Source organism: Rhinoderma darwinii, assembly GCF_050947455.1.
Source record: "Rhinoderma darwinii isolate aRhiDar2 chromosome 5 unlocalized genomic scaffold, aRhiDar2.hap1 SUPER_5_unloc_2, whole genome shotgun sequence".
Taxonomy (NCBI): domain Eukaryota; kingdom Metazoa; phylum Chordata; class Amphibia; order Anura; family Rhinodermatidae; genus Rhinoderma; species Rhinoderma darwinii.
The window spans coordinates 180787-194473 of NW_027461776.1; the positions used below are offsets into that span (position 1 = coordinate 180787).

The window sequence follows — 13687 nt, forward strand, 5'->3', positions numbered from 1 at the left end:
ATAATGTATATAAGTGTCCCGCATATAATGTATAGAAGTGTCCGGCATATAATGTATATAAGTGTCCCGCATATAATGTATATAAGTGTCCCGCACATAATGTATATAAGTGTCCTGCATATAATGTATATAAGTGTCCCGCATATAATGTATATAAGTGTCCCGTATATAAGTGTCCTGCATATAATGTATAGAAGTGTCCTGCATATAATGTATAGAAGTGTCCCGCATATAATGTATATAAGTGTCCTGCATATAATGTATATAAGTGTCCCGCATATAATGTATATAAGTGTCCCGCATATAATGTATATAAGTGTCCCACATATAATGTATATAAGTGTCCCGCATATAATGTATATAAGTGTCCCGCATATAATGTATATAAGTGTCCCGCATATAATGTATATAAGTGTCCCGCATGTAATGTATATAAGTGTCCCGCATATAATGTATATAAGTGTCCCGCATATAATGTATATAAGTGTCCCGCATATAATGTATAGAAGTGTCCCGCATATAATGTATAGAAGTATCCCGCATATAATGTATAGAAGTGTCCCGCATATAATGTATATAAGTGTCCCGCATATAATGTATATAAGTGTCCCGCATATAATGTATATAAGTGTCCCGCATATAATGTATAGAAGTGTCCGGCATATAATGTATATAAGTGTCCCGCATATAATGTATATAAGTGTCCCGTATATAAGTGTCCTGCATATAATGTATAGAAGTGTCCTGCATATAATGTATATAAGTATCCCGCATATAATGTATATAAGTGTCCCGTATATAAGTGTCCTGCATATAATGTATAGAAGTGTCCTGCATATAATGTATATAAGTGTCCCGCATATTATGTATATAAGTGTCCCGCATATAATGTATAGAAGTGTCCCGCATATAATGTATATAAGTATCCCGCATATAATGTATATAAGTGTCCCGCATATAATGTATATAAGTGTCCCGCATATAATGTATAGAAGTGTCCGGCATATAATGTATATAAGTGTCCCGCATATAATGTATATAAGTGTCCCGCACATAATGTATATAAGTGTCCTGCATATAATGTATATAAGTGTCCCGCATATAATGTATATAAGTGTCCCGTATATAAGTGTCCTGCATATAATGTATAGAAGTGTCCTGCATATAATGTATAGAAGTGTCCCGCATATAATGTATATAAGTATCCCGCATATAATGTATATAAGTGTCCCGCATATAATGTATATAAGTGTCCCGCATATAATGTATAGAAGTGTCCGGCATATAATGTATATAAGTGTCCCGCATATAATGTATATAAGTGTCCCGCACATAATGTATATAAGTGTCCTGCATATAATGTATATAAGTGTCCCGCATATAATGTATATAAGTGTCCCGTATATAAGTGTCCTGCATATAATGTATAGAAGTGTCCTGCATATAATGTATAGAAGTGTCCCGCATATAATGTATATAAGTGTCCTGCATATAATGTATATAAGTGTCCCGCATATAATGTATATAAGTGTCCCGCATATAATGTATATAAGTGTCCCACATATAATGTATATAAGTGTCCCGCATATAATGTATATAAGTGTCCCGCATATAATGTATATAAGTGTCCCGCATATAATGTATATAAGTGTCCCGCATATAATGTATATAAGTGTCCCGCATATAATGTATATAAGTGTCCCGCATATAATGTATATAAGTGTCCCGCATATAATGTATATAAGTGTCCCGCATATAATGTATATAAGTGTCCCGCATATAATGTATAGAAGTGTCCCGCATATAATGTATATAAGTGTCCCGCATATAATGTATATAAGTGTCCCGCATATAATGTATATAAGTGTCCCGCATATAATGTATATAAGTGTCCCGCATATAATGTATATAAGTGTCCCGCATATAATGTATATAAGTGTCCCGCATATAATGTATATAAGTGTCCCGCATATAATGTATATAAGTGTCCCGCATATAATGTATATAAGTGTCCCGCATATAATGTATATAAGTGTCCCGCATATAATGTATATAAGTGTCCCGCATATAATGTATAGAAGTGTCCCGCATATAATGTATATAAGTGTCCCGCATATAATGTATAGAAGTGTCCCGCATATAATGTATAGAAGTGTCCCGCATATAATGTATATAAGTGTCCCGCATATAATGTATATAAGTGTCCCGCATATAATGTATATAAGTGTCCCGCATATAATGTATATAAGTGTCCCGCATGTAATGTATATAAGTGTCCCGCATGTAATGTATATAAGTGTCCCGCATATAATGTATATAAGTGTCCCGCATATAATGTATATAAGTGTCCCGCATATAATGTATATAAGTGTCCCGCATATAATGTATAGAAGTGTCCCGCATATAATGTATATAAGTGTCCCGCATATAATGTATAGAAGTGTCCCGCATATAATGTATATAAGTGTCCCGCATATAATGTATATAAGTGTCCCGCATATAATGTATATAAGTGTCCCGCATATAATGTATATAAGTGTCCCGCATATAATGTATATAAGTGTCCCGCATATAATGTATATAAGTGTCCCGCATATAATGTATATAAGTGTCCCGCATATAATGTATATAAGTGTCCCGCATATAATGTATATAAGTGTCCCGCATATAATGTATATAAGTGTCCCGCATATAATGTATAGAAGTGTCCCGCATATAATGTATATAAGTGTCCCGCATATAATGTATATAAGTGTCCCGCATATAATGTATATAAGTGTCCCGCATGTAATGTATATAAGTGTCCCGCATGTAATGTATATAAGTGTCCCGCATATAATGTATATAAGTGTCCCGCATATAATGTATATAAGTGTCCCGCATATAATGTATATAAGTGTCCCGCATATAATGTATATAAGTGTCCCGCATATAATGTATATAAGTGTCCCGCATGTAATGTATATAAGTGTCCCGCATATAATGTATAGAAGTGTCCCGCATATAATGTATAGAAGTGTCCCGCATATAATGTATATAAGTGTCCCGCATATAATGTATATAAGTGTCCCGCATATATTGTATATAAGTGTCCCGCATATAATGTATATAAGTATCCCGCATATAATGTATATAAGTGTCCCGCATATAATGTATATAAGTGTCCCGCATATAATGTATAGAAGTGTCCCGCATATAATGTATAGAAGTGTCCCGCATATAATGTATATAAGTGTCCCGCATATAATGTATAGAAGTGTCCTGCATATAATGTATATAAGTGTCCTGACAGCTGTCAAACGATGACGCGTAAATGACAGGTCGTCTGCACAGTACGTCAAATGAATGGGCAGATGTTTGCCGACGTATTGCAGCCGTATTTTCAGACGTAAAACGAGGCATAATACGCTTCATTTACGTCTGAAAATAGGTCGTGTGAACCCAGCCTTAGAGATTAGTTGCACTTTGATCAGAATTTGAGAAGTGTTGTGATCATTATTTGTGATTTGTGGAGGACAAATAATGTCAGAGATGTAATATAGACACGTAGGTAAAGACAGGTGAATTACAGATAAGATTTATAGTATATTTAGGGGTAGGTAATTACGGAAGGTAATAAAATTCATGTGATGTAGAGGCAGGTGAGGACGGGCAGGTTGTGTAGAGGCAGGTGAGGACGGGCAGGTTGTGTAGAGGCGGGTGAGGACGGGCAGGTTGTGTAGAGGCGGGTGAGGACGGGCAGGTTGTGTAGAGGCGGGTGAGGACGGGCAGTTTGTGTAGAGGCGGGTGAGGACGGGCAGGTTGTGTAGAGGCGGGTGAGGACGGGCAGTTTGTGTAGAGGCGGGTGAGGACGGGCAGGTTGTGTAGAGGCGGGTGAGGACGGGCAGTTTGTGTAGAGGCGGGTGAGGACGGGCAGGTTGTGTAGAGGCGGGTGAGGACGGGCAGGTTGTGTAGAGGCGGGTGAGGACGGGCAGGTTGTGTAGAGGCGGGTGAGGAAGGGCAGGTTGTGTAGAGGCGGGTGAGGACGGGCAGGTTGTGTAGAGGCGGGTGAGGACGGGCAGGTTGTGTAGAGGCGGGTGAGGACGGGCAGGTTGTGTAGAGGCGGGTGAGGACGGGCAGGTTGTGCAGAGGCGGGTGAGGACGGGCAGGTTGTGTAGAGGCGGGTGAGGACGGGCAGGTTGTGTAGAGGCGGGTGAGGACGGGCAGTTTGTGTAGAGGCGGGTGAGGACGGGCAGGTTGTGTAGAGGCGGGTGAGGACGGGCAGGTTGTGTAGAGGCGGGTGAGGACGGGCAGGTTGTGTAGAGGCGGGTGAGGACGGGCAGGTTGTGTAGAGGCGGGTGAGGACGGGCAGGTTGTGTAGAGGCGGGTGAGGACGGGCAGGTTGTGCAGAGGCGGGTGAGGACGGGCAGGTTGTGCAGAGGCGGGTGAGGACGGGCAGGTTGTGCAGAGGCGGGTGAGGACGGGCAGTTTGTGTAGAGGCGGGTGAGGACGGGCAGGTTGTGTAGAGGCGGGTGAGGACGGGCAGGTTGTGTAGAGGCGGGTGAGGACGGGCAGGTTGTGTAGAGGCGGGTGAGGACGGGCAGGTTGTGCAGAGGCGGGTGAGGACGGGCAGGTTGTGCAGAGGCGGGTGAGGACGGGCAGGTTGTGCAGAGGCGGGTGAGGACGGGCAGGTTGTGCAGAGGCGGGTGAGGACGGGCATGTTGTGCAGAGGCGGGTGAGGACGGGCAGGTTGTGCAGAGGCGGGTGAGGACGGGCAGGTTGTGCAGAGGCGGGAGAGGACGGGCAGGTTGTGCAGAGGCGGGTGAGGACGGGCAGGTTGTGCAGAGGCGGGAGAGGACGGGCAGGTTGTGCAGAGGCGGGTGAGGACGGGCAGGTTGTGCAGAGGCGGGTGAGGACGGGCAGGTTGTGCAGAGGCGGGTGAGGACGGGCAGGTTGTGCAGAGGCGGGTGAGGACGGGCAGGTTGTGCAGAGGCGGGTGAGGACGGGCAGGTTGTGCAGAGGCGGGTGAGGACCGGCAGGTTGTGTAGAGGCGGGTGAGGACGGGCAGGTTGTGCAGAGGCGGGTGAGGACGGGCAGGTTATCTAGAGGCGGGTGAGGACGGGCATATAAGCTCCCTGAGGAGGAGAAAGTCTAAAACCTTTAAGGACCCCAATAACTCTGATGACTGTGTAGGCAGGCTAGACACTAGGTGGAATCGGCCACCCATCCCCCTCTTTTTTTACAAAAAATGGGGTATGACCTTGTAGCCGGTTCCTCCCCTGAACCCCTTTAGACAGGCGCCGGCAGCCAAACCTTATTGGTGTCATTATGGACATTGCACCAGAAGCTTCAGCAGCCCGTACACCGCGCACTATTCTACAATATGGTGGAGGTTTAGGGGGGTTCTTATTTACGCTCCGCCTCCTATTAACATTGGCTCTTCGGGGGCGGAGGGTCAGATGATTCTTATTCTAATCACAGGCCGGGTCGAACAATAACCTCAGAGGTATTCATGTTATTGGGAAGGTGTCATGAAATATTTTTTTTTTTATCATATTGCTTTTAATATGATAAAAAAATGAAATGTATTTATTTGTGTTATCATGTTCTACTTTTTACTTTTTTTTTATTTTTACTTCTCTATGGGGGCTGCCATTTTTTTTTCATCTCTGGACGATTAACGACACATACAGAAATGGAATACGGCACATACATCCCCATAGTGAATGGGAATGGGAGCCGTTCCATTCACTGCAGCGTACGGCGTCTGTGTGGTAACGGCGCATGCGCCGCTCCCACACAGACCAAAAGGAAGCTCGTTAGCAGAGCGATATCCGGCGCCATTTTCATGTGGACCGGAAGCCGCTGCCGGACAGTAAGATGACGACTTCCGGCCGCGGCTTCCAGCCATATGCGAAGGCACAAGGAATAGGAGCGGAGGCGGCAGCGGCGGCAGGTAATTTATGTTCGTGTATGTGATGTGTGTATTATGTTCGTGTTATACTGTGTGATTACCACTGTATCTAATCCTCCTACACTGTGTATTCGCTCAGAAAATGGCGGCACACAGTGTAGGAGGTTTGAACATTCAACCCCCTCCTTCTCCCGGCACTGGCCAGAAGAAGGGAGGGGGGATTGTGTGAGGACACTAGAGGAGAGTGTGTCTTCTCCAAATTTGCAGCATAAAGCAATGAGGTTGCTTTACCACATTGACCATGCTGCAATTTTGGGAACTGCTCCCTCTAGTGGCCAGCACATGGAAATGTTATAAATTAGAATCGAATTTATAATATTTCCTGACTTGTGAAAAAATAAAAAAAATTAAAACAATGTGTAATCACTTAAATACTGTTTAACTTAAAAAAATATATAATTTCTAGCGACATTCCCTTTAATGAGACGGACGTCCAAAAAATATAAAAATGCACTTCTCTCAGTTTTTACTTTTTTTTTTGGAACAGACACAAGAGCGGAAACCACAATCTGCGATATTATATACAGGATTCTTTTTGGTTCTTTTTCCTGTTTTTCTTCCATTGATATAAAAAAAAGCAAGAACATGATGGAATGGGCCGGCTGCAGCTCGATAATCACCGCAAGACGCATAAGAAGCGCAATTCTCGCTCATTCTCGAGTCACATTTGTCCAACACCTTTTTTTTTCTACAGACAAAATGCAGCAAAGAATGTGAACAAGACCCTAAGGCTTCAGTCAGACGCGTGGGTCAAATCGCCATGAAAAATAAATGAAAAAAGCAAAAACAAAACAACGAGGCTGCAGGTGGAGCAGACGGTAATAACAGGTGGAGCAGACGGTAATAACAGGTGGAGCAGACGGTAATAACAGGTGGAGCAGACGGTAATAACAGGTGGAGCAGACGGTAATAACAGGTGGAGCTTCACTGTGAAGCGTTCGCTCTTTTTTGGCACCTTCCTCCGCAGGAGTCTGACAGGGGGCACCAGGTCCCGGGTTAGGAGCCGTTTGACCCGAATACCAGCACTTGGGCCATTTCTTTAAGTGCTTATTCAGATGAACGGGATATACATCCGTTATTTTCACACGCGTCGCACGGACCTATGTTAGTCTATGGGGCCGTGCAGACAGTTGCGGGATTTTTGCATAGCGTGTGTCCGCTGCGTAAAACATGTCCGTTCTTTGTGCGTTTTTCGCGCACCACGCACCTATTGAAGTCAATGGGTGCGTGAAAACCACTCATGCCACACGGAAGCACTTCTGTGGGACGCGCGTGATTCGCGCAACAGCTGTGAAAAGTATGAATGAAAACAGAAAAGCACCACGTGCTACAAACATCCAAACGGAGTGTCATAATGATGGCGGCTGCGCGAAAATCACACAGCCGCGCATCATACGCAGCTCACACAGCCACACATCATACGCAGCTCACACAGCCACGCATCATACGCAGCTCACACACGGAGCTGTTAAGTGCCTTTTGCGCACGCAAAATGCCGCATTTTTTTGCGTGCGCAAAACGCACACGCTCATGTGAATCCAGCCTAAAGGGGATGTCGATGGTTAGAAATACATTGCTGCTTTCTTCTGAAAACAGCGCCGCACCTGTCCACAGGTTGTGTGTGGTATTGCAGCTTTGGCAGATGATTTAGTCAGGCAGCGTCGGAGGTCACATTCACAAGAAATATTATGAGCAGTATTCCCGCCACGGAGGACGGGGGAAAGATTCAGAGAAAAGTCAAAATGTTGGGAAGAGAAGACCACAGTACAAAAATACTCCCCTGTAGTGATGTCCGCCAGGAGGGCACATGTACCATAGAGGAGGACCCTGCAGCTGCTCGGGGCACAGGTGGGTGGACGCCATGCGGATAAATCTCCCCATTATATGTATATTAGTCTATATCACTCGTGCCCCATGTAATGCACAAATGACACAATACAACACAGAGGCCTCAGCGCAGCGCCCCCTGGAGCTCAGGAGGAGGACTGCAGCTAGGTTTTTTATTTCCGTGCATCTTCTCTACATCGTCACGCCTTTGGCAGTGACATCAGAGCGGACGACTATTTATGACTAGACTGAACCAGGTCCTGAGTAAGATCCTGAAATAACCCACAGAAGAGGCAGACGAGGGTGAGAGGCGCAGCAGAGCTTTATTACACTCAGCAGAAATTGTCACCTGAACATCATCATCTCTACTGGAAAAAACAAAAACACCAAAAATATCTGCCGAAACCTAACAGGGAAGCAGCGGCGACTCCGCGTCTGGTTCTGCTCGGAGGCCGTCGTGTGGTTCGGGGTCACTCCAGGGATCGGGGGGTTAATAAACAACAACTAGATCACAATTTAAACTTCATGCTTAGAGGAGAATCTGCAGAACAAACTAAGAGCGCGGCTTATGATAAGATCCTTCTCCGGCGTCGGGATAATAACGAGAGCGTTCCTGATGGAGTCACGATGGCGTCCATGCACACGCAGACGTCAAACTCCACCACCAGTTCTGCTGACGGGAGAGATGTATAAAGTTTCATGTAAAGACAAAAAGTAGAGCAGTCGCCCATAGCAACCAATCAGGAGGCAACTTTCATTCCCAAAGGGGAGATAAATAATAATAAGAATAAGAATAATACTAGATGGAATCTGATTGGTTGCCATGGGCGACTGCACCTTTTTTCCTTTGCACAGATTTGATACATCTCCCCCATTCTGTGTGACGATGAGGATCTGGTATTGTGTCCCCCGCAGGCGAGGACCGGCTGTATAACGCGGCCCGGTAGTTAGTCATGTATTATGAGTCATCCTTGACATATATCAGGGAGATGGTCCATGTTGTCTTCTGGCCGACATCCAAAAACAGCTCCATTTTTTTCCCCGTTATGTGTTTTAATTGACATCAAGCATGAATTTGGCAGCGTTGCGTGTTCTCTCATCTGCCATTCTCCACGTTGGATGTTTCATTGTAAACATTCAGATTCATTTCCGACAGATCCTTAAAATAAAACAGGTCCAGATGGTGAAGAATAATAAGGAAGGATGAGAAACCCATCAAATGCAACGAAGACTGAGGCTTACACGAGGAGGAGGAGGAGGAGGAGGACATGGGGCTTTCTCCGCAGTTTCTCGTCTGGTGACCACCATGTTGGTTTTCCACCGAATCACACTTTAGTTATAACTGATATTTTTAACTGGAAAGTTCTGATAAACCATCTTCAGTGTCTTCTAGATCTTATGTCTTCCATTACTTGTCTCCCCCTCGTATTCTCATGATATTGTCTAAACTTAACCTTGTGACGGGTCCTTTTTACTTATGTGTAAGGTAACCGTTTCACCAAGGCTTCCGTAACTTAAGGTTCTCGTAGAAACTTCCGTCTTGAAGCTGGGTTGCCCATTGTCTGCTGAACGTTGGACCTCAGTACAGAAAGACGGCCTAATGTTAAACGATGGTTGACTGGTTGATCGAGCTGCCGCCATGGTGGTTTCCTTCGTATGGAAAGAAACATTTGAGGATCCCATATTCATCCTACTCATTCTTGATCCAGTCATGAACCTGCATCCGAGACCTTCCTTCAAGTGGCTAAAAAAACTCTGTCTTTGTTTAGGTGCCACGGGCCTTCCCACATTCAACAGCACAGGTTTGCCGATGGTCGGCTCATTAATTTCTGCTTGGAGAACAGAGATTTCACAAGGAGCATTCTCTGCAAAATTTGCAGCATTTTCATCACATCCATAAGTCTCTCCTTCACCCGGAACATAATCTTCAAGATCTTCTAAGGTCAGAACTTTTCCATCGCGAGTAAGAATTTTTTGATGTCTGTTTCTCAAGTCTTCAACATCTTGATCTACTGGTTCTTCAACAATGAAATCTTCTACTTCCAGAGACGTCATTTGGTCAGAATCTGGTGATTCCACTTCAACAGGACGTTCCAGGTTATTGCCCCTGTTATCTGAATCCACTGGTGGAGAAGAACGTTCATTGTCTGGAATATTAAACATCTCATGGTCCTTCTCATGGGCAGCTACTGGGGATTCAGGTTCAGTGATAAAACCACGACCTTCATCCTCTATTTGCTCTGAAACACCTTCAGGACCAAAATCATCCTCAGAGTCGGACACTTGTTCTAGAAGTTCATATTCCATTGATGGAATGTCTACTTCCGAAAAGCTACAAGATGGAATTGTAGACTTGGACTCCTCCACAAGTTTATTGTTGGAATTGTTTGTGTTGGGGTCATCACCGGGGAATCCTCTAGATCTTGAGCCATACTGGGGAAACTTCCTTCCAGATCGGTCATCTTTTTCTGGCTTAGCTGGAGAAGTTCCTCTTTTCCTTGGTGGCTTTGTTGATTTCTTCACTTTGAATTCAATAATTTCTTCCACCTCAACCCACCGAGACTTTTGTTCATCGGCCCGGGCAGAGGCACCTCGGTCATCCTCTGGCTGGGTGACAAAGAGCGTGGGGACCACAGTTCTTCGTGTCTCTTGTTCCGACCTATAGACAGACTGTCTGCCTCGGGATACAAAGTGGGGTTCTGGTGGGGACATTTCAGATCTGGGGCTTCTTGCTGGAGATTCTCCTGAGGCTGGACGTGATGGAGATCTACCTGGGGACATTCTTCTTCTCATCCTCGGACTCTTCACCACTGTTGTTATAGTCTCCTCTCTAGTGACGTAAATTTGTGAATTAGTATCTGATGGCGGGTAGGACAACACCAACGCCATGCAGAGTTAGATCCTGTGGGTCATGCTTCATCACACATGTTAACACAGTACACAAAAAACTGCAGTGATGAATGGGGGGGGGGGGGGACTTTCAGTATATCCAGGATTAGTCACAGATGGAAGTCAGGGGGATTATTTTATTTTAGTGGGGTCTTTTGCAAACTATGGGCAGCAGGAAAAGTCTGACATTCTCATGTATTCTCTGCTCATAGTAAGAGTTCCCGGCACCCAGCAGATGAAACTCTCACCCATCATCACAACAGAGGCCGAGATTTCCAGTGTCAACTAGATTTCAGCCTATTCAAGACCAGAAACTACGCTGAGAGGAACCTTGTACTGTACAGACTACTATAGAGATCATATAAAGATCAGCCGGTTCACAAAGCCCTCGTACCTGCATTCATATTTGTATACATACAGCTAGACATCTTGTATATAGTGATATGGAGCATGCTGGTATAACCTGGGTATCTTCTGTATATAATTATATATGTACAGCTGGTATAAGTTATATATCTTCTTGTATATAGTGATATGGAGCATGCTGGTATAACCTGGGTATCTTCTTTATATAATTATATATGTACAGCTGGTATAAGTTATACATCTTCTTGTATATAGGTATATGGAGCGTGCTGGTATAACCTGGGTATCTTCTGTATATAATTATATATGTACAGCTGGTATAAGTTATACATCTTCTTGTATATAGTGATATGGAGCATGCTGGTATAACCTGGGTATCTCCTGTATATAATTATATATGTACAGCTGGTATAAGTTATACATCTTCTTGTATATAGTGATATGGAGCATGCTGGTATAACCTGGGTATCTCCTGTATATAATTATATATGTACAGCTGGTATAAGTTATACATCTTCTTGTATATAGTGATATGGAGGATGCTGGTGTAACCTGGGTATCTTCTGTATATAATTATATATGTACAGCTGGTATAAGTTATACATCTTCTTGTATATAGTGATATGGAGCATGCTGGTATAACCTGGGTATCTCCTGTATATAATTATATATGTACAGCTGGTACAGCTGGTATAAGTTATACATCTTCTTATATATAGTGATATGGAGCATGCTGGTATAACCTGGGCATCTTCTGTATATAATTATATATGTACAGCTGGTATAAGTTATACATCTTCTTGTATATAGTGATATGGAGCATGCTGGTATATCCTGGGTATCTTCTGTATATAATTATATATGTACAGCTGGTATAAGTTATACATCTTCTTGTATATAGTGATATGGAGCATGCTGGTATAACCTGGGTATCTTCTGTATATAATTATATATGTACAGCTGGTATAAGTTATACATCTTCTTGTATATAGTGATATGGAGCATGCTGGTATATCCTGGGTATCTTCTGTATATAATTATATATATACAGCTGGTATAAGTTATACATCTTCTTGTATATAGTGATATGGAGCATGCTGGTATAACCTGGGTATCTCCTGTATATAATTATATATGTACAGCTGGTATAAGTTATGCATCTTCTTGCATATAGTGATATGGAGCATGCTGGTATAACCTGGGTGTCTTCTGGATATAATTATATGTACAGCTAGTATAAGTTATACATCTTCTTGTATATAGTGATATGGAGCATGGTGGTATAACCTGGGTATCTTCTGTATATAATTATATATGTACAGCCGGTATAAGTTATACATCTTCTTGTATATAGTGATATGGAGCGTGCTGGTATAACCTGGGTATCTTCTGTATATAATTATATATGACAGCTGGTATAAGTCATACATCTTCTTGTATATAGTGATATGGAGCATGCTGGTATAACCTGGGTATCTCCTGTATATAATTATATATGTACAGCTGGTATAAGTTATACATCTTCATGTATATAGTGATATGGAGCATGCTGGTATAACCTGGGTATCTTCTGTATATAATTATATATGTACAGCTGGTATAAGTTATACATCTTCTTGTATATAGTGATATGGAGCATGGTGGTATAACCTGGGTATCTTCTGTATATAATTATATATGTACAGCCGGTATAAGTTATACATCTTCTTGTATATAGTGATATGGAGCGTGCTGGTATAACCTGGGTATCTTCTGTATATAATTATATATGTACAGCTGGTATAAGTCATACATCTTCTTGTATATAGTGATATGGAGCATGCTGGTATAACCTGGGTATCTCCTGTATATAATTATATATGTACAGCTGGTATAAGTTATACATCTTCTTGTATATAGTGATATGGAGCATGCTGGTATAACCTGGGTATCTTCTGTATATGATTATATATGTACAGCTGGCATTAGTTATACATCTTCTTGTATATAGTGATATGGAGCATGCTGGTATAACCTGGGTATCTTCTGTATATAATTATATATGTACAGCTGGTATAAGTTATACATCTTCCTGTATATAGTGATATGGAGCATGCCGGTATAACCTGGGTATATTCTGTATATAATTATATATGTACAGCTGGTATAAGTTATCCATCTTCTTGTATATAGTGATATGGAGCATGCTGGTATAACCTGGGTATCTTCTGTATATAATTATATATGTACAGCTGGTATAAGTTACACATCTTCTTGTATATAGTGATATGGAGCATGCTGGTATAACCTGGGTATCTTCTGTATATAATTATATATGTACAGCTGGTATAAGTTATACATCTTCTTGTATATAGTGATATGGAGCATGCTGGTATAACCTGGGTATATTCTGTATATAATTATATATGTACAGCTGGTATAAGTTATACATCTTCTTGTATATAGTGATATGGAGCATGCTGGTATAACCAGGGTATCTTCTGTATATAATTATATATATACAGCTGGTATAAGTTATACGTCTTCCTGTATATAGTGATATGGAGCATGCTGGTATAACCTGTGTATATTCTGTATATAATTATATATGTACAGCTGGTATAAGTTATACATCTTCTTATATATAGTGATATGGAGCATGCTGGTATAACC

General features: G+C 42.5%; 1 protein-coding gene across 1 annotated transcript in view; it reads right to left on the minus strand.

Annotated features, from left to right (window-relative positions):
• Positions 1-8093: 8093 nt before the first annotated feature.
• OBSCN (obscurin, cytoskeletal calmodulin and titin-interacting RhoGEF) overlaps positions 8094-13687 on the minus strand; it is a 297141-nt gene continuing 291547 nt past the window's right edge. The window contains exon 86 of the mRNA XM_075847538.1: positions 8094-10610. Within this exon, the coding sequence (XP_075703653.1) occupies positions 9230-10610 (1381 nt within the window). The 3' untranslated portion in view covers positions 8094-9229. The remainder of the gene's footprint in view (positions 10611-13687) is intronic.